This window comes from Sturnus vulgaris, chromosome 3 (genome assembly GCF_052056855.1).
Source record: "Sturnus vulgaris isolate bStuVul1 chromosome 3, bStuVul1.hap1, whole genome shotgun sequence".
Lineage (NCBI taxonomy): Eukaryota > Metazoa > Chordata > Aves > Passeriformes > Sturnidae > Sturnus > Sturnus vulgaris.
In genome coordinates, this window is record NC_142245.1 from 86615954 (window position 1) to 86639048 (window position 23095).

The 23095-nt window shown below is 36.0% G+C and overlaps 1 protein-coding gene across 1 annotated transcript in view; it reads right to left on the reverse strand.

Moving 5' to 3' along the window:
* Positions 1 to 23095, reverse strand: part of COL19A1 (collagen type XIX alpha 1 chain) — a 181731-nt gene that overhangs the window by 89219 nt on the left and 69417 nt on the right. Inside the window, exon 12 of the mRNA XM_014870248.2 lies at positions 6848 to 6901. Coding sequence (XP_014725734.2) covers positions 6848 to 6901 — 54 coding nt within the window. The remainder of the gene's footprint in view (positions 1 to 6847; positions 6902 to 23095) is intronic.

Genomic DNA, 23095 nt, shown 5'->3' on the forward strand with positions numbered 1-23095 from the left:
TTCTCCTTGCTGCAGAACAAAAAATGAGAGGTTTCAAAATATGCCCAGTAAATTCAGGCCATTTTACAGCAATGAATGAACTTAATTCTCATGCTGGACCAATCTACCAGGAATTCATTTTTATTTAAGCAGAGAGATTTGTCTTGTGCCTTCCCTCTGACCACTGCTTTAGTGGAATGAGAGACTGTGAATATTTAAAGTCAGAGACACCTAGAAGTTCAAAGATTTTACAAAGAAATGAAATGGCAACAATATAGACAATACAAGACCCAGTCATAACGAGATGCTCCACAAGTAGCCTCCATTGACATTATTCTGGAGGTTAAATAGGTCAAGGATAGAAAAGATTCATTTACATCTGAATTGGGATTTACAAACTAAAGTTCTTCCCAGCTCCCTTTTTGTCCTTGCAAACTCTCTTCCTCAGTTTGCAATTATTAGGAAGATAGAGACAACTGGCACGAAAATGGTAACTAACATCTGTGCCTTGGTGGGTACAGAAACATGAAATCAGTGAGTGTTCGAAATACTGCGTATTTGTGCAACTTCACTTCCTGCTAAAATTACATTAATTCACCATCTGGAAGGAACATCATTTAGAACTATATGAGCATTTAAGTACCCACTTTGGATTAAATTTGTGGTTGTTGTAAATACCCCTGATTTAGCTTTGATTTGTTCTTTATTAAGCTTGCCAAATATGTAATAGTTAAATCAGAAGTAGTTTTGCTGTTTGAACTTAAAAAATGTAATAGGCAGATGGATTCAAAAACCAAGCCAAAAAATTGCTTTCTTTTTACAATCTGCATATTTATGACATAGCTTTAATATTGTCTCCATTTGGTACATTTTACTTTCAACCTCCTTCTGAAAGACAGCATAAAACACAATAAATCCATATTCTTAAAGCCATTTTAGGGATTTTTCAGGTATGCAGACTGTATGGATTTAGTGCACAATCAATACTAGCAAATCAGCAGTGGAACAATAGTTATGAGTTTAGGAATTAGCTCTTAGGCTGTATGTTTACAGAAGACAAAAGATAAGGCTAAAAAAACCCTGCAATTCACAGATGGTGACATATATCTATGTGTCTCTACTGAATAGAAAATGCAACTGCAGATCAAAGATGCTGAGCCCGAGCCATGCACTTTCAAACTATGAACCTTATTTTTTCCTAATTTCTGTGTTTAAAGCTTTTGGTAGTGTTCCTGCAAGAGCACCTCAGTGAGGTGTGCAGTCTGACAGCTACTACAGAGATGATGACCACAGCAATTGACCTCAAATAAAAAGGACAAGGGGAAACTACATGTTTTACAAGAAACCTTACAGTGTTTGAAGGAGGATTTTTTAAGGAGCAGATGTTATAGACCCATTAGAAGTATATATGGTTAGCCTACAATTATATATGCATTTAAAAATATAATAAACTTAATAAGTTCCAGACATAGTAAATGCTTGCAAAAAACGCATCTGGGAATGCACCATGCCTATTCTTCCCTACAGTCATCCTTTTGAAGCTGCTGAGAGGTTTAGCTGCTGGCCCACTGTCTCTGAAATGCCATAAGAAGCAAGAATTCCTTGCCAAGTCAAATCTGTAGCCCCTTTTAACACAGTACAGTAGGATATCCTGTCTCTGGCAGAGACCAGAACAGGATGCTTCAGTAAAATGAATGTGGTTATCCAAACAGATATAATTTGGATGATTTTAGACCAAGTCTTAAGTTAGAAAAGCTCATTTTCTGCAATGTTTTAGGAGAACAAGGTCAGCTTTGAAAACAAACGGATTTCTATTGATCTAAGGAGTCTGTTACCAGATTTGCCAGAAATTCAAGAACAGATTAAAAATTCCAGCAGTTCTTATAACAGAGAGTAAATTAATTGGGTATTGAATTCTATCCCAGTCTAATTCTAGCTTGTTGGGACTAATATAATAATATACATTTATGAGTTCATGAACACTCTTCAGCAGATACATTTTCTCCTCTAAAAAGACAACAGCTTGGTCTTCTTGCAGGTCATGATAAATTTACTTTATGGTTCCTCTATGGAAAACCAAAATATAAAGTAAGCATTAGAATATGTACATACAAGGCCAATTCAAAGCTAACAAGATAACAATACTGGAAATACCGGAAATGAGAAATGTTCTATGTACATATATAAAATAAAACTGATAACTGTAATGCAACTTCCAATCAACAGAGAAATTACTGCAACAATATATCACAAATATCAGTAAGGGTGTGAATTGGGGTCAGTGAGGGAAAGATTAAATTAGAGGCAGTGTTTTTGTTAAGAAGGGAGACAGTGGTATTTCTTCTTGTGGAATGTATGAAAAACACATAAAATAGGTAAAATGTACCACTAGCTGACACCAGGTACTCTTCTGAATGAAAAATTGCAAAGATCAGCTGGACCCCAACCAGAAGACTCCAGCAGCTCTTTGCAGAAGCCAAGTGTTGGAATTGCACCTATTTGTACAGCATCAACTATGGTGCACACATGTGGCAATGGAAAATGCAGTCAGACTGCAATAATATTTTCAAGAGAACAGGTTTTCGACTCTAAAAGATAACTCTTGGGGAAAACATAACTGGTTATTTGCAATTCCATGGCCTTCATCAGAGTAATCTGGTTCAACGTCACATTAGGCTGAAATCTCCTAGAACATTACATATTATCTAATATAATGGAAATACAGTACACAATCCAACATTCTAACCAACAGTGTGCAACCACACTAATAATGATCAGATCCGTTATCTCTGCTGAGTAACAGAGCTTGGAAATACTCTAACTGCTGAGAACAGAACTACATTTTCTTCACAAAGCAGCCTTAAAATCTAAGTTAACAACAGCTTCCAAGTCAGATGTACAATGCCAACCTGGATATGTTGGGATAAGTTTTCTAATTTAGCAAAGTGTTTTCAGAGCTCCAAAAAAGTACTTTTTTTCAGTTTATGTCTCAGGTACTTTTAAATACTGCCACTGCTCTTTTCTCATTAATGGAATTCCTAAACTTCAAACTGGTATGTTATTAGAATTTACTGGACCCTAAATTAAATTTACTGCCTCCTAATACTTTTGTTCCTAACAGAATTCTCAGACTCTAGATATAAACAAACATCATCACAAACTTCACTTTTTCAAGCAATAGGATTATTCCCTTCCTTTTCAGGTGCTTCCTTGCAATGCTAATACAAAGAAAGTTGAAGGTTAGACAGCCCCTGAGATTGTGAAGGTAAACAACTATTGCTATTATATCAAGATGCAGGATTCCTTTAAAAATGGTCATACTTCTGATTATCTTTTCCCACAAGCATCGAAATAAAAAGGTCTAATACGTTTTCTATCTTTCCATTGATAACCTGAGATCCTTTTATTGCTTACTGAACTTAAGAGGTCCATCCCTTGACATCAGCTATGTAAAGAATAAAATTTTATGTAGGAAGGTTTTAGAAAAGTCACTTATGATATAACCTCCCCCAGCAAGAGAAATAAAAATAACACGTTAAACAATTGGTTTAATATATATGAACTAGATTTTAATTTCAGATTTGTTTTACTTTTTTTCCCATTTACAAGAAAGACACTATTCCTCTACCAGCTATGCATGACACATGCTGACAGATACGATAAAACTTGCTGTTTTGATTTACTTTTGCTGAAAGATTTAAGTTATGTCAGAAAACAGTAATTGGCAGTATCCCATGGCATTCATTCCTACCTGCACCAGTGATCAAGAAATCAACATGACTCAAAAAGAGTCCAAAAGTTTTAATAAAGTAATAAAGATTTCTTTTCATTTCAGATCCACAGGCAGACATATGGATATAACAGAGAATATATTCCACAGATAGTTTCATGGATATTTCTATTGCAAATTTGTCCTTATTTCACACAGGCTACGAGTGTTTTTATCAGTTTTTTTCAGTTAGTGTGTCTATGAAGCTCTATTTGTTGCAGTGATATAAATGATAGCATTATTAGAGAATCACTGAATCATTAAGGCTGGAAAAGATTTCCAAGATCATCAAGTCCAGCCTTTCACCGATAACTCCTCAGTGACAAAAGCAGACAGGTCTCACACCCAACTGTAAAGCAAAATATCCAAAAGAATGGTGAAGGGAAACAACATATTAAAAAAATTACAGGACTTTGGTGGCAGCAATGTGGCACCTGAGTTTAATGTCAAGTGGCTAAAAGAGTCTCAAAGGATGAAGGAGATACTATTCAAGCAAACTGGCTGTTCATCCTATAAAAGCTAATACCTGCTAAGAGACATGGACATGTACTACAGGACAATATTATTAATATATTAAGTTATTTATAACTACTCCTTAAGAAACTAAAAACAATGGCAACCACATTAGTACTATTTATAGCAAGTATTCATGTTGTCAGATGGATTTTGAATAATGTCCCAGGCTGGGAAACAGCATTGTAGATCTTGGCTCAGATTACTGGAGAGATAAACTGGGATGTGTGCAGAACAGTTAGAGATATTCACAGTTCCCACCTCGAAACCTGGCTCTCAATGAGATTAACTGAGCCACTTAGCACAACAAGTGAGAGAAGAGGAAATTAAAACTTTCTAGGTATATCATCACTACAGCCTAGTCTCCAAACCAGGTCTGGCTTCCCCTCTGTCATGCTACTTCTTTCTAGCAAGAACTTTCTGTACAGCTAAGAAAACACAAGTTAGCAACAGCAAGCAAAAGTTGTCTGTGACACCTACTTTTCTGATTTTGATTTAAATACATTCAAATATGTTTTTACCATTTGTTCAAGATAAAATGTTCAGTCATCATCTTCAAGTTCTTGTGAAGATGGAAACCCTCACTCCCCCAGGCAGAGACAACACCTGCCAGAAGGCAATGCCACTAGCTTTAAGTGTTTTCAGGCTGTTTTTATACAGCACTGCAGAGTACACCAATGTAACTAGATTAACTGGATTATTGCAGAAATATCAGATGTTACATTTCTTCTTGCAGAACAAGTCAGAGACACTGATAGAAACCAAGAGTCAATGATACACAGTCCTGTAAATTTAAGGACTGATATCTCCATGCAGAGTGATAACTGAGTTCAAAGAACTTTATGTAACTGAGTTCAAAGAACTTTATGTAAGTGTTGTTAGAAAGGAATTATGTGTGGATTCAAACAATACAATGTTATACTGCCATGTGCAGTTTTACTTCTGTTTTAGTGACAGTTCCCATAATAATCTACCATTTACTGACACATTGCAACAGTTCAGTAAATATTTAAAAAATATAAATGTTCAGTATTTTTCACTTTCACAGTGCCACTATGTTAAATATGTCCTAGAGTTAATCAGATACTTGGTATACCTTACTGTTCCTAAAAGGTTGATGGAACAAGATCTCATGTAGTAAAGAAGATCATGTAAGACCAACACAGAAATGTCACCAGAGCTAAGGAAAGAAACACAGATGTGCTCTTTCCATGCTGTCAGCACATATGTATGCATGAGAGAAGTATACAGTTCACCTTTGCAGACAGACAGTCTACAAGAGAATACCTCTTCAAATACCTAAATGTAGTTTCAGCTTAGTAAAAGGGTATGTTCTCACATGAAGGACATCCCCTATTACTTAAAAACAGCCTGATTTACCTAGCATTAAATTATAATTACCTAAAAGAGGAAAAATATTTTTATGTTTACAGTGTACACAGAAAGCCAGATGATGTAAAAAGTGTCATAATTTTTTAGCTTGTGTTACTGCATTTTCAGTAACCTTCAGTAATCCCAGCTAGACTGCCATAGTATTTTTATGTTAAGTGCTCAGCCTTCTGTTTTTTCAGAAAAGGTGCTTAAAAAAGTAACACTGAATGTTCTTTCCAAGTCCTGTATCTGGATTCTAGTCCTAATGTCAGTCATTCCCCATCTAGGATATGCTCTCTGCCTCCAACATCAATGCTTTGCAACTGGAGAGCCAAGAGCATTAAAACCTAAAGCCAGGGTAACGCCCATCAAGGTCAAGAGGGAGAAGGATGGGAAGAGGATGTAAAGCAAACAGCTTGCTTGACTTTATTATTATGATTTTTTAAATCTTACTTTTTGAAATCATGCTGGTTGTCTATTTTAGTATTTAATTGAAAAGAAAACACCTGATTTTTTGCCCTCTCATCTTGATTTCACATATACAAAACGAAATAAAAATTTTAAATTAGGCAAAGTATGGTTTACTTTATAGTCATGCCTATAGTGTAGGCTTAGGTTCAAACCTGAATGTGAACTCAGTCATCAGGATTGTCCAGTATTTTTAGATACAGACTTATGCTACCTTAAATATGGTCCACTCCAATTAGCTAAGTAGGCAGTGAAATCTGGCAGCACAAAAACAAGTTAAGTTTTGATTCTATCACAAGAGACACATGGCACAGTGAGTGACACACCCAGGAATGGCTAACAGCTTTTTTATTTTTTATTTTCTCTTTCAGAAACCAAAGCCATCAAACCATAGCTTTACCCTGCCTCCAAAAATGCCTTCTTCTCCAGTAGATTATCTAACAAGGAATGATTCTCATCTATATTATGTTTAATCCCCATGCTTGTTTCTGTTTATCTCGTGAGTGATGAGGAGAAAAATCACAGAACTCACCAGATCCTTATCCACAGCCCTCCTTACAGGAAGCCCTAAGAACTCCTATGCAACATGAATGCATCTCTTCTTCCCCTGTTGTTTTGCATATGTTAAATCTCCAGGCATACACAATGTCTAAATCCATCACTCTTCTTACATAAAGTCTGAATTACATTTCTTAACCATCCACCCAGATGTTTGTAACTTGACTGTTTCATTATTGTTCCATTTACCTCTGTTCCAGGAAGGCCTTCTGGTCCTGGTTCTCCTTTATCTCCTTTTTCACCCTAAAAGAATTAATATTTGTTTTATTATACATACTCATGGCAAATACTAACCCACAATGCTTTTTAACAGGAAAAATATTTTACCATTCTGGTCTGTTCTTCATGTATATTGTTGGATGCACAAGCAAAACTATTTCTTAAATTCCAACAGAAATTCTTTCCAAATAAATGTCCTTGAAAAAATATCTAGCACTCTGATAGGTACAGTTCTCTGTACTTCATAGTGTCATTGAATATCCATAAAGACTCACCACAGAAGAACATTCTTGTTTCTTGCTGTGTTTCAAGAACATGGTGGTGAAACAGAAATTTACACCAGGGAACAGTTTAGCTTCTGAAAGTCCTAATCTTAATATTACATTTTTTTTTTCATTCTGAGATTCAGATTTGTTATCAGATACTTAAAATGCTTATGTACAAAGTTCTCAGTATTATAGTTTGTTTTTCACTCTTACTGGTATATAGTTCACTATTTCCACTTGAAAAATGGAAACAATTTTTGTTCTGAAAGTTTTCTCACAAGTATGAATATGAACAAATTGTTAATCAAAAGAAAAAAAATTGTGGGAAGGTTCCTTCAGAATTGACTATAGCTGGTTCCTGAGTTTGTTCATGAAACATTGACTACAAAATACAATAATATTTGTAGATTACATAAAAGAATTCAATTCCATATTAACTCTAATAATCATGCTATTCCAGTTGACATATTTCATCTGTGAATAACACCTGCTAAACAAGCATAATTTAAGAAAAAATACCTTCCAGAAGCAACTAGCCTAAAGAGCTCTGTAATTGTATCTCTGTCCCTCACATGAAGTTTGTCAAAACAAAATAAGTAATCATAAAGTAACATAATTCTGATAGAAGTGTGAGGACCGACTTAATTAGAGTCTAAGCTCTTCATATAAACCAAAGGAAGCAAAGAGCTCTTCACTGAATTTCCATTATCTCCAGGGGACTACATTTGTCTGAGCAGAACCTATTCATTATATCAGCATCATCTTCATAATTCTGTTAGGTAAATGGTATTGAGCTGAGATCATTCAGCTAATCCCATTTGTGACACAGCCCTGATTCAGAGCCATTTCTCCCATGGCAATGACAGAGGGCATTTCATATAATAATCAGTTTTGCAAAATGAGTTTGTATGAGCTTTGTCAAACAGCTGAAGCCTACTAACATATTAGCAGCAGCAAACTGTGAATTTAATAATCCCACTCCCAAGATGGCTTTGCTAGTTCATTTTTTCCATTTTAATATATCTTGTTGATAAGAAACTTAATGCTGCACATTAGCTTGAATGATACAGTTAAGGTTTTCCCTCAAGTATTCCATTTCTTACTGGTCAAAAAAAAATCCACCAGGTAACCTGCATTTACTGCAAAGTTTAAAAGACACCAAAGAGTTATAGGAATTTAGCACCTATTATTTTAGTATGTTTAACTTATTCTAGCGTGTTTAAACTACAGAGTCCTCTTTGTTCTATGGATTAAGACACTGGTTGAGATAGTAATTTTCTTTCACTGTCAGTTTAAAAAATAACCCAGTTGAAATCCCAGGTGTACTGTTCTTTTTAAATAGCTCACTTAAACTTTTAGAACTGCAAAAATGACATTTTACTTTTCATCACTGTGACATACTGAACATTTAATACTGCTTTCAGGATATTTCAACGAGTATCAGTTACAGTGCTACAGTCTTGCAACAGTTATAAATGTACATTCATATATTTGACATAAAATCTTCTTATCTGAATATATTTCTAGAAGATTTACAAATCATTCCAATACATGGAGCTGTTTTTTTCTTCTATGGCTTGTGTATTTGCTTTCACAATTTAAGAAAAACGATGCAAATATGTACAGATTTGCTCCAGAAGTAGTAGCATCCTGTAAAAATGCCTTGATGTATAGGTGGAAACTTATGGTAAAAGTATCTTGTCATAATCTGTTATGCAACATCTCCATTGCCATAAAAAGCTAAACAGAGAGCCTAACTAAAAGATGCCTGTCCCCTCACCCTCACTGATCATTTGCCTGGCTGTGAGATGAGCAGTACGTGTTGGTAATTGTGCCTTTTCCTCTCCAGCAGGCAGACGGTGATCCCAAAATGCTGCCAGGCAGCTCGAGACACATACAAGTGTGGCTGGTGAGTGCAGGGAAGAGAGAAACCCCCCGTTCCTTATGATTTACACAATGTTTGGATTTGAGATGTTTCTCAGTTTCTTTGACAAAATGGTAAAGAGCACCTCTTGTTAATGAGCCCTGGACCTCTGCAGAGCCCCTGGCTTTCTGCCAGGTGTGCAACTTCACTATGAACATGTTCTGATTTTTTAATGCAGTACACGGTTTGTACTTGCCAAGCCTGTCGTATGGAATAGCCTTGTTCTCTGTGAAGCCAGAATCAAACCAAACAGAGGTCCAAATTTTACAATTTATTCTCACAAGAACTGAGCCAAGGCATGCTCATTTCTGTCTTTATAAAGCACACTATACTGCATAATTAACAGCTTCAAATCTAGCCAATTTACAGAGTTGCTGAAGCCACTCTGCAGTCTAGGGGAGGCTGTTAATAATCAACACTGTGGCTTTGTGGCAATGTACCTTATAGATTAGCAAAAAAAGAGAAAGATGCATTAATGTCACTTTATATGAAATGCTCCTGCCTGCTTATACTACATTTAGATGAGAATATTAAAAACAATATTGCAAAAACAGGATGACAAAACTCTGAAAGCATCAAGCCTTTTTTTATTAGTTAACTAAAACTAACCCGATGTAACACTGAATTATTTGTATCTCTTTGTGTGAAATCTGCATTCCATTACCCCGATGGAACCAGCTGATAGGGTTGCTCCAGAATAACTGCTGGGAGGGATTCAGTCTGCTGTGTGTAATAGTGGATGCCCTGAATGCAGTGATAGCATTCTTTAATTAGGGCCAGGGGTACATCCACAGTCTCTGCAGGACGAGAGTACCAGCCTCCAACTCACTTGTCCACTCTAAGATTGCCTCATTTTCCTTGCACAGTATTTCTCCTATGTTAGAATGACAAAGTAATATATTTGGAAATACAATACTTTAATGCCTAAAAATTGAACTGAAAAGATAAAGTTTTTTCTGTAACACTGCCCTGTTAATGATACAAATCAGGAATTCCTGGTATCATTTTTTTTGAAGAATTTCAAGGTGCCATTGTTAACACTTGCTGAATCACTCTCCAAAGTTCACAATCGATATAATACCACTAAGTCAATGTGGACACCTTATAATTTTTTACCTCTGAAACGCCATGATTTTACCTACATATCTTTAAGACAGTTACGAGTTGTTATTTTTATGAATTTAAAAAATCTAGATCTTCAATTAAAAAAACCCAACTTCTGTTTATTTCTGATTTTCTGATAGATATCTGAAGAGCTAGGGTTATGAAGAACTCTACTTCTACAATATTCTTACTGCCCAACCTGAAAACCTTCTACAGACCATGGGATAGCATGCCTTAGGAAAGTGGCCATACACAGGGTGAAGCACCTCAGGACTGCTGAGAGACAGTACCATTTAAAAGGAGTGGAAAGCAAGGCAAACTAATGATTTTGACTCAGCTCAGACTGGAAGGTACTATGCAAGGAAATGTAAGAGTGACACATGAATCTCATTTCCAAACAGGCTGTAACCATGGAGCACATAAGAGTATTTCCTAAGCAGGGTCAGAAAGAGACAGCATAATGCATTGCAGAAATGCACTTCTATTATAGAGAACAAAAATCAACAGAGGTGGTCAGGAAGGATGCCACCTCAGAACCTGTGTCTTCCCAAGCCCATATATTTAGGATACTCAGACAAAGTAATAAATCAGGTGATCACAAAGCTTTATAGAGATCAGACAGTTCAGTAGATACACTTATCAAGAAACAATGCCCAAAAATCTGCTGATTCCAAACTGCCATTGCTGTCTTGTGAAAGAGTCCTAAACAAGTATTGCACCTGAACATACTGGATACCATGTCAGGAGAAAGATCTTTCCTTCTTGCTTTTTTTTACATAGACTGAGCAATACTGAAAATATTCATAATGGCCAATTACTGCTTGTAGTCACATGTCACATTGCTAAGCAAGCTCTAAGCATTTCTAACCAGAGAGGCCATATAAAGGCAAATTACCACCTCAACTAAAGGCAAAACCTTTGGCACAGAACTCTGAATCAGAATCTAGGCCAGCCCAAGGCTCCAAAGCTGCACTAATGAACTGCTTCATTCTGTCAGCAGGAATAAGGCAGCCATCCATTTTTACTCTTTGTAGGAAAACCTTAAAATGCAAAATTATTTTGATCAATTAGAACAGCAACAAGAAAATCCAACAAACAAACAAGACCAAACAAAGGAATCAAAACCCAACTCAAACGCCAGGTCCAATAGAACTTTCAGTTTAGTGCTCTCCAAATGGAGAAATCCAAAGCACAAACGACAAGCACTACTGCAGAAAAGTATTTGGGTATTTGCATGGATCACATAATGCACAGAAATCTGTAACACAAAAAAAAATTTAAAAGGCTAAACTCCACTCTTCATTTTTCAAATACAAGCTGAAAAACTCCCAAATATTCTCGATTACTTGCCACTGATGAGAAAAGTGAAAAATAACAGCTAGTTCAGGGCATCGTATTTTTCTGCTCTTCTCCAAGCTAGAATGACAGAAAGTGTGAAAAATAGTTAGGAGGAAAGAATGAACATAGGATATGCTGATGAATCTCAAATATAGGAAAAAATGCTATGAATGGGACATCATAGTTTCCATACTGATAATTCAAATAATAGATTTCATTTGTAGCCAAATGGGGTGTGGAGGGTGGAATTTGTGTTAAAAAGGCAGAGAATGACCTAAGATTAGAATGAATTTGCCTTAACTGTAGATTTTGCTTGAGAATGCTCTGAGCAGACTTGACGATACTCCATTGTATGTGTGTCTTCCTGTGGGTGAGGCAGATCTAACCCTGAATACTCTTCCAGGAGAACATTTCCTCCCAACTGCTCCTGGGTTCTGCTGTGATCGCTCTCTCTTGAAAAATGTGTCAAAGTCACATGTCAAAATAGTTTTAGCTTTTCTTAGGATGATGTCCTTGCTGTGTAAAAATTACAGTGTTTGCAGGTACATGTCTTAAGGAGTCAAAACTCTCTCATGTAACAAAGACTCCTTTTTTCACAAAGGTGTTGAAAAATACACAAACATAAATACAAATGACAACAATATACAGAATTACAATATGACCGAGATGTTTTCTCTGTCCATGTGCCATTATTGCCAAGCACAATGAACAGCAAAATAAAAATTAAACCAAATAACAGAGCTAAAACAGAAGAATAAACATATTCTAAAAGAGCTAGCAATCTCTTGGATTGAAGAACTGTATCCACATTCATTCCAGTAGCTTAGGCATACATTTCTATCTTATACATTCTTTATGAAAGTTCAACTCTCCCATTGCAGTATCCATAAACACTGATTTCTAAAACAGTCTATTAATTCCATGGCACCCTACAGGCAATAACGTGTCCTCAGTCACAATTCTATTAAAAACTTTTATAACGTAGCCTAAAGAACTATGATTGAGAACTAAATCTTAAATAATGTCCAATTCTATTACTTCACATCTAGAAAATGCCACAGCAAGGCTACCAGCAATGCCTTGTTGAAAACACAATGTCTTATGATCTCTTAATGTGTTCCTTACTGAATCTCATCTTGGCTCTTATCGTCAGTGTAACTCAATCCTGTGGAAATCTAAAAGATTGCCTAAAATTCCAGAGCCATTAAAAATCATTAATGAAATGAATACTAAAAGGGATTGACTGTGATTGTACTGTGGAATGTGGAAAAGATAACATACACAGAACAACTTTTCATCTAAGAGACCTGCTAAGGTAAAAGAAATACAAAGACACAACCTCATCCTTCTGGGTAATAGATATTAGCCTGCAGAAGAAGAAAAAATACTGATATTTGGGCTAACTCTTGCTTGCTAAAATGTATGCAACTCTAATCACAACCTCACATTTAGTTTGTTTTTCAATAATAAACATCCCAACATAAATAATTAATGTCCTAATCATGCTTAAGATGCTCACTGTTTTTTCTTTCCACCACATGAAATTTAGACTTTGGATTTGCAAACTTTCCTTTACATGTTATCCTGCCATGTGTCATGCTGCCATGAGCATTTAAATTTCTTTTTATTTTCCTTTAAACTTTTCAGTGTCAAGGAGAAAATACCTGCAAAATCGACAATCAAAATTCCACTCTTTATGGTAATTATGTGATCATCTATTTCCAGATCTAACTTGAAAGAAAAATTCTTAACCCAATATTAAAGTTTTATTCATAAAAACAAGAAAAATAGTACAACCTAAAGCATGAGCTATCTGAAAGCAGAGTTTCAGTTGCCTAGATAATATGTATTCTTAACATTCACTTCAATATATATTAATACTCTCTTCAGAAAGTATCATCAGTCAAGCAAAATGTGTTTATAAGGAAGAGTCACTAAACTTTTTCACGGTGATCTTCTTTTTCAAATCCTACTTGGTACTTCTGTGCAAAAATTTTAGTGGGTGCAAACAGCTGTCTAATATAATTCTCCAGAATACATTTATATATATTTATATTATTTATATTTATATTTATATTTATATTTATATTTATATTTATATTTATATTTATATTTATATTTATATTCTTTTTAAAAACTCAAAACCCCATCATTCTGAATAGTAATGGATATTCTATTCTTTCCTCACGCCATCTGGCTGAGTTCTACAATAAATCCTATACACAGAATACCATTCCAGTTTAAAAATTTGTGTACTGCATATAGTTTATTGTGCTATACCTTTCCTCATAATCCGAAAGCAAAAGGCTTTCCAAACTATAAAGACTCCTGAATTCAGTCAGACAACTCATGCATGCATCTTTCCATGCAGAGGCCACAGAGGGAACCCTCATGGTCCAGTCTTCCTCTCCTTCTACAGTGTCTCTGGCTAATCTCATGTGCAAATATAAAATCAACATTTCTGTGAGTCATCAGTTACATCCAGACTTGACTCCTTGCCAAGACCATGTCTTAACTTTCCAGTACCTCATATCTAGTCTATGTATGAATTGTTTTAAATATTTCTTTCAACATTTTTAACTTGAGAAAGCTTCCTCTTTTTTTTTTGTACTGTAAAAAAAGCTGATTCTCTTGGCCAGCAAGAACTAGAATTATCTTGAAGTGCATCTTTCAGATATGATCCCCATCCAGACCATAGACAAAGTGATTTTCATCTCTCTACACAACTTCCACTTTGATCCAGGCCATTTTCGCAAATACTCTCTCATCTTCCTTTCTTCTACCAATCAGGATTTTCGTAGTTAAAACTCTGGCCATCATTTATCTTCTCCTTTGATGGTGCTCATGCACAAGCACTTAAATACCAGGATATCTAAGTGTAAAATTCAGTGCATAGCTTGGCATGCAAGGCTTACACAAGTCATACCATTTATTTCCATGCAATAACCACTCTCTTCAACCCATTTATTCTCTAGTGTTATGAACACAAAATCTGCACAATAGGTGTAGCATCATTTTTTGTATTATTTTTTTTTTAAGTAGCTAATCAGGTCTGGTTGTTCTGCAAGTATCCATCTTCTGTCTTAATTCTTACATTTTATTTATAATAAGCCTTGGATTAAATAAATGGCCCACTCTGTCTTTGTACATTGCCTAACACAAGGGAATCATAATACATCTCAACTTGCTCAAATCCCTGAGCTGTTACAGAGTTTTGTTCTTACATCACTCAAAAACAAAACTAATAGCTGAATTTGGTTCTTAGTTTCCCCTCACTGATCTTCCCAGTAATTTTAAACTGAAGTATCTTATGTATCTTTCAATAGATTAAAAGCTCAAAAGAAAGAACTCTCATTTAATAAGCAGATTATTTTTCCATTTCTTAAGTAAATACTAGAAATGGATTTGACTTGCAGCTACAATTGTTTAAAATTGTATCTGCCTTTTAGTGGGGAGGTTTCTGTTTATACCGGGTTGGTGTTAGTGTTGAATGAAGATTTTTCCGTAGGAAGAATAAACTGGTTTCTTTTCAGGGTTTGTCTCCTAAGGCAACCAAAAGCCAATCTGTTCTTGACATCAGTTGACAAATAGTATTGCTTTCACAGAACATAGTATTTTTTAGACACACATGCTTTCATGGTTTTGGCAGGGTATTGCTATTGTTATTTATACTCTAAAAGATGTTCTGCAGATGGTTAAAGCCACGTCAAGTGTTTGCACAAGCTGATGGACTGCTATGTCTTTTCTGCCAAAGGCTGCACCTCGAGCTTTATTTCTGTCACATGACAACCAGAATAAAAGCCTTTTCTGCAGCTGTGACTATTAACCATGTTCATCAGGCCCACACAGACCGCAGTATCAGTTATTTTCTTAGACTACAATAAGTAGTTCATTAAGGTCATAGAAATGCGTAGTTTATACCAGGAAGCTGATATTTCAATAAAGCTCTCAGAAACCCTGGTATGGTTTAAAGATGTGGTATGTTCAGTCTTCTTATGGATATTAATCTGAGGTGGAGACTTGATCTGTGTTCAAAATACATCCACCTTGCTCAGTCAGACTTCACTAAGGTCCTACTAAAAACTAGGAAATTTCTGCCTTTTGCACAAAACTTAATAAATAGAGATTTTATTCACGTAGTTTTCTCCCTTTTGGGGAGGATCAAAATTAACAGCTCCTACTTTCCTGGCAACTGTCTATACAATCAGTCCATATAGGTTCTATGGGTACTATCCATAGAAACAATTACTTTTTTCTTCTAGCTGAACCACTGTGCAGTGAAGGGTGAAAAATCAGTGGGTCTAGAATTAATAGGTGGGACAATATTCTGCAGCCTACTGAATGGGAGGAATTATCTTTAGAACGGTTGTCCTGGGAAACCTGAGCAGTATCTACTGGCCAGCTAGATACCAGGATAAAGCCTTTTCCTTTATCTGTGCACAATATATACTGGCCTCCCCATACTAGGAAGATCAGTGATATGTTCCATGTAGAAATCTAAGACAACTCAGTCTTCACCTACTTTTCAAACTTGTCACAGAAACTCTCACCAGCTGTTGCAAATTAGCTGCTCTACTAATCCAGCTTCTTTGGCTTCTTAAAACTAAAATTTAACAATACACAAAGGTGATGAATGTGCATACTGTAAAAAGTAGTATCACAAAGCCGCTGACTGGGTTAGCTACATTAGCACATCCCTCTGTACAATTCACAATTCTTGGACTTTTGTGCAGATCCTTTATAACAGCCTTAATACCCTTGACTTCCATGCCATGTTATGTCAGGTCTTCTTCAAACTATGTTTTATTTATGTTCATATGAGTGTAGAGTGTGGCACAAAAGAGATGATTTATGGAGAAAATGGCACAGATACTAGACATTAACACTGTATTTTGTTGGAATTATTCCAAATCTACACTGAAGCAGCTCTAGTCTGGTTTCACGAATTCAAGAGCTATTAGAAATTGCAGCACCTTAGGCTTGTTCCCAAAGTATATCTTTCAGTGTAGCTTCATCCAAAAAGAATTATACTGTTCTTCTCCAACCCCAAAAAATTCTTTGTATAGGTCTGCAGCACCTTTCAATCACTTAAATATGCCTATTCTTCTGAATTACATTGGTTGTTGAAGAACAGCCACATACCAGTCTGGAGAAACAGAATGTGCTGGGATATAAACCCAGTAAACAGAGACACTTTTTTGGTCTAAACAGTTCCCTGACTTGTTTATTTTACTAGGAATTGCACAAACAGTTGCAATAGCAGTGCACAGGGACACTGGGGATAGGAAGAAGCAACTGGAAAGAAGGAGACTGGGAGGAAGACCATTTTTATCACTGACAGTATTACGTTAATAAACATAAACTACTGCTAAGTGGAGGGGGAAAAAAGTGCTTTGGAACTTAAATATACTTTAGGATGTATATTGCTGACTTTTCAGTAGTAACATCCACATCTGTCTTTGCAGGTTGTACAAAGATTCCCCTGCTCATATGCACACACTGACTTCTATTTTTAGTATATTAATGAAAACAGTTCTGTCATCTCCTCTTCTACAGTGACCAATGTCTGTAACCATTTTGTTGTTTCTTCTTTTATCAAATTGTTAATGAATTCTAATCCTTTTCCTCATTGAAAACTCTCACTCAAAATTGCAAAAGCTCACATACAGAGCCCATTGACTTAAACTTGTTTAAGAGGATTAACTTAGATTACATAAAAGAAAGAAATTGTTTGCTGTCAGGGTAGTGAGGGACTGGAACAGGCTGCCCAGAAAAGTTGCCCAATCCCTGCAAATGTTCAAGGCCAGTTTGAATGGGGCTTTGAGCAACCTGGTATAGTAGAAGACATCCCTGCCCATGGCAGGAGGATTGGAACTTAGTGAGCTTTAAGGTTCATTCCAAATCAAACCATTCCATGATTCTGTGATTTTATCTACAAATTTATATCCTTGCATTCATGTGTATTTTATAAATATTAAAGAAAAGAATTTTTAAAGAGTTCTCTAAGTATGAGAATAAACTATAGGAACTACAAGGCTCCATAAACCTGTACTAATGTTATTTTCAAATGTTATTTTCAAATATTTCAGCATCAATACTGTTTATTAGATTATCCTATTGCTTCTTCTCATTAGATACCTGTCAGTACAGTCTTTTTCATAAAGAATAATCCTCTGCAACAGTTCTCAGTTGCTAAATGTGCACTATGTGTTACAGGTAAACATTTTTAGATTAATTTAACATTATTTACCATATATTAGCTACCAGTCAAAAAGCTTACAGCCTTGTTTCCACACTAGTAAGTGCTTTCTCTAGGCATTATAGCTGTGATGACATCCAGTCATCCATCTCTGGATATGTCTTCACAGAAATCTGCAAAGTGCCACAGAAGGCATTGTTACTGGAAGCAGTACATCCAAAGGACTCAGCACTCTGCCCATGCTATTAAACCTCATATCTCAACAGAATGGCCCCTAAAGGAACGTGCAATGCTTCTGATACCTCAGATACCTCATCAGAGCTGGCATGGCTGCTTCTTCAGAGCACCCCATGAGCTTTCTTGCCCAGAGATCCACATCTGGGCAAGAATCTCCCAACATTGTGGGAGCAATTGGAATTTGGAGAGCTTTGTGGACTACAGAAAATTACAGAATCACAGAATATTCTGAGTTGGAAAGGATCCACAGGGATCATCAGAGTTCTGAACTCTGTCAGGCTCAAGGTCCTTTTGAACTATTGTACTCAATATGGGCAACTGGCCATTTTCAGAGCTAAAGATACCTTTCTAATGCAAAAGCCCTCCACACCTGTCAAATATTACATTTATAATCCAAGGCAGAAAGAGGCTGAGGGTCCACACCAGAATCTACATGTTGCAAAAATCACTTTTCCACTGATCTTTTTCTCAGCAAGACTTGGAGTGTTTATACTCAAACTGCAAAGAAAATAATTTTGAAGTACGCAACAGTCTGGTGAAAATACCAAATTATAAAGGATAAAACATACGAGGATGAACAGTGAAAAACTTAACACAATCATTATAAGATGAAATGACATGGCAAAAGGACAAATGAAGTTCAGTGTTCAGTTCTACATCAAATGATGAAGATTGTAAAGTCCTTATATCCCCTATGTATCCATAACACCTATGAATACAAACACAACTTCCTAAATGCACTGACTGCTAATGATCAGTTCAAAAGGATCGAGAGTGAGATTTTGAGGCCACACTTAAAGCTAGAGAGAGGTTAGAAAAGTCCCTGTGGGGAGACAAGCAAACAGAGAATAAGCCAAAGAATTTCATTGTGATATTACATACACTGTAGTTCTTATCTTTTCCATCTTTAAACACTGGGACAGAACTCAGGAATATCCAGAAGCAGCTAACAAGGATGATCCAATACAGAACATTTTTCATAGTGGTAGACACTAAGTAAACGGATATTATTCAGTTTGAAAGAGACAGCTCAGGAATGTGTAATAGAAGCTTATTGATTCTCAATTGATACTGAAAAGGAGAACAGGAACCTTCTGAAAGAAGTAGGGGACACCAAATCAAATTAAGAGGAGGCAGGTTTCAAATAAATAAAAGGAAGTATTTCTTCAAACACAAAGATAAACGGTGTAATTCCTCACCACAGGATATTGCAGATGCTCAAAGTTTACATGAATCCAGGAGAAAGCCGTACTTTCTAAGGGGAGAAAAGTCCAGTGAAGACTACTAAATTCACTGAAAACACATCTGCTGAGATGCAGTCTCAAATAATTGGAGGCTGGAAGAGCACTATACATGCTTACTTTGTCCTTATTCTTGTCCCCAGGGCACCACTTCAGGCGATCATTAGAAGCAGGATGCTGAGCCTGATGAACCTTTAATCTGACCAAATGGGTATGTGTAAGTAAATTAAACAGTGATAGAGCTTGGGACCTGGGACTTGGCCATCTATATGATTTAATTGATAGACCCCAGCTGTGAAGGGTTTTGGCAGACATTTCAATGAGTCCAATTAGCATTTCCTTATATAATTCCCAGGCATAAGTAAAAAGTTAGCATAGGGTAGGGACTATTCCCAACAGACACTTTTGATTAAGCCTGTTTCAAAGGGCAAGAGCATTAAACAACAGGAAGACGGCCAGATCAAGCCAAGTACCACAGAACTACCTGATAAGCCCTGGTAATGTTTAGCTTACTAGGATGCCAATGTGACAGCATTTATTTCAGGGAGAGAAATAAAAGGAGATGCAAAGAGGTGACTTAAGTGTTACAAGATGAGAAAGAGAAAACTTGTATATTTCCCTATATAGCATTAGGAGACAAGTATGAAAAATCTCAGTTCACGTTTATTTCCAGTAGGTAAAGCACTCAGTCTCACCAGCATGAAACAAGATTTCAAATATTCTTTTCCCTGTCCCAATAAATTATCTGCATTGATGGTTAGAACCGGTAAGAGATTAATTTTAAGCACAGTAGCACCAGCTCCACTCACATCCAAACAAACTAGGGAATAGGATCCTAAGACTATAATGCAAATTGTACACTCTTCCATTACCCCAAAAACATTAAGATCAGGTACACCAAGATTTGCAGTTTATGGAATTTACTCTTCTAATCTTTTGCTCAGACTGAAGCATTTCTAGTGAATCTACAGCTCATAAATAGAAGCACTCTACTAATGCACAGTGTTATTAACTGCTTCTCTTAATTTTAGTTGTTTTAGTATTTTTAATTCTAGATATTTTTCTTCTACCTATGTGCAATAGCTTCTATTTCTCAAGTAAATTGGAAGTTTCCCCAGTACTCAAGCTGTCTGGTTTTACCACTGAAATTTATGATACAGATATTAAAATATTAGAAACACGAAATAATGACAAGCTTCAAACCAGCATGTTACACCTAGAAAATGTGATTCTTTCTTAATTTCCTTATGCTTATTTAAGGAAAGCATATAGAAGACAGAAGCAAAAGACTACACCTGGGACAACCTGGAAGTTTATAGCCTTGAGTGCTCTGGATGGCTAGAAGATAGACAGATGAGTATTTTATTAGGTGCGATAGGATGAAGTAGAAACCGCTGAACCTCCAGGAAATCTTCTTGACACTAAGATCTATTAGGAATTGTCTTCTAAAGGAAATAGAGGAAGCCCTATTTCCTGGTATAATTCAAATTGTACTTCAGAAAATAGTAAATATATACAAAGAACATCCTGCATTTAGAAGAAAATTAGGCAGATGAAATTTTTTTCTACAGTTAGGCTGGACAAGCCCCAGACTCCTCCTCTCTTCTCATATGTATACACAGGCAAAAGCACAATTAAGACATGCAATACGTAATGTAAAAAGGATTAAACTCTGGAAATAATAAATTACCATCATTATGGTTTTATTCTCAAAGTTTCCCTTATTCAAATACATGTAACTTTTAAATTAATATCATTTTACTAAGAAATATTAATCATAGAATTATAGTAAAATAATAACTTTACCAGAGATCAAGTGTTTAAAACTGCATATCACAGCACATAAACCGCTTCATATCTCAAGTCCAATGGCATCCAGTTTTAAAATCCTCTACTTCAAGTGTGAGAAAAACAAGGATATGCTTTACGAAGGTAAGCAGCCAGTCCAGTGAAACTGCAATTGAAGAGTCCTGCTCCACACAGTAATCCTCTTACTTCCCAACTTCTAAGTCTTCTGAGATATCAACTAGTCCTGTGATTTCATTTTGTAACAGCACACCTTGCCTCTCCTTGACTTTACACCAGAATTTTGAAATAGCTAGGCAAGACAAGAAATTTAGGATTCCTAGACCTATGAAATTACTATAATCTATTAGTGACAAGCAATGCATGTTTGCTCAGCTATAATTAACATGTAAATGTGTTGGCTTTTCTATTACCACTGTTTCAAATAAAATTTAGATTTGTTCCATACATACCGCTACATGTTAATGAAATCTATATGGCGTCCATATTTCATGTGTCCCCGAAAATTGAATTCTCAGTGTTCTATCTCATTTACAGAAAGAATCATATCTGTAAAGTGTACTAAAGAAAATACATATTCTAACTAGAAAGGTAGACAAGACAACAGAAAAAGTGGGGGACCTGGTTAAAGAGTACTAACTAGAGTGACCAAAGGTAGCAATAACCAGGAGAAAAGAGAATTAATTACATATTTAACAAAGGAAAAATGTATCTTAGAGGTTATTTGTCTAATTTGGGTATTTAGGGTGGACATTAGACAAGTTCTTCACAGAAGGAGTGAGTGGGTATTGAAATGGGCTGTCTAGTGAGGTGATGGAGTCACTTTCCCTGGGAAGTGTTTAAAAAAGACTAGATGTGGTACTTACTGCCATGGTCTAATTAATAAGGTAGTGTTAGGTCATAGGTTGGACTCGATGGTCTCAAAGGACTTTTCCAACCTAGCTAACAGGCACTGGGCCTGCTCCAACCCCCAAGTGATGCACATACTTCTAGTATCAAAATAAGTAATAATAAATGAGATCTCAATCTCTGCAAGTTTCAAGATAGGTCTGAGATTTTGAAACCTACAGAGGTTGAAATCCAGACCCAAACCTGTTAATCAGGCCAGATTGCTCAGGGCTTGCCTTGTAAACCTCAAGGAAAATTTGCTGCTGGAAAACCACTTCAGGCAACTTGTTCCAGAGCTTTACAGTCGTATCACAGAAAACTATTGACTGGACAAGTTAAAAACAAGCAAGTATGTATGTTTAAAAAGAAGCTGTCTTTGCCGTTCTCTGTGTTTATCAGATTAGAAATAAGTGTAAGAGATACTTGCATAATTTGGATGCTATTAACAGAAAATGGCAAAGTCATTTAAGATAATCTCATCTCCTGTGTTTTCATGAAGCAAGTGTTTAGTTTGTTCCCTTTTTTGTTTCCAGGATAAAAACTGCAGACCACTGGAAATTACTTCCGTAATAAACAGCAGTGTTAAAATTGAAAACCCTTTCCTAATGGCCACACAGCATCTTCCTTGCTGCATTTCCAGCCCAGTGATCTGCATGCACTACAGACACACAAACAGACCATTTCTTTCCTCCTTGCAGAAATGTTATGTATTTGAAGACTGTTCACATATTTTCAGCTGATTCTACACTGAGTCAATTATGCAATCCTTCCTCAAAGGTTCTGTATTCCTGAGCACCACTCATTTTCAGTGCTTGCCTTTCAAAATCTGTAAAACTGAAGCCATACCAACACCAAATAGCACTTTTTAATAGGACTTTTTAATTAGTGTCACAGACTATACTTCATTTTAGAACATCTTAGTCTTTCAGTTGCAATTTCATTTTTCTTTTCAGGCTACATCTCTGATTTACCAAGAACATTCTGTATTTTAAAGCTTTCTTCTAGTTATTATCAGTACCTTCTGACTTCCTATAAGCATGATATGTGATAGTCATATTTTCTATCCCATACTGTAAAATGAAAATTCTAAGCAGTATTAGAAGGAGAACAGATCCCCATGATACAGTCTGCCTACTTGGCAGCAAACCAATTAAAACTGCTCTCAGCATATACTTTTTCAGTCACGCTATAAAAGGGTAAACCAATGTTTTTGTT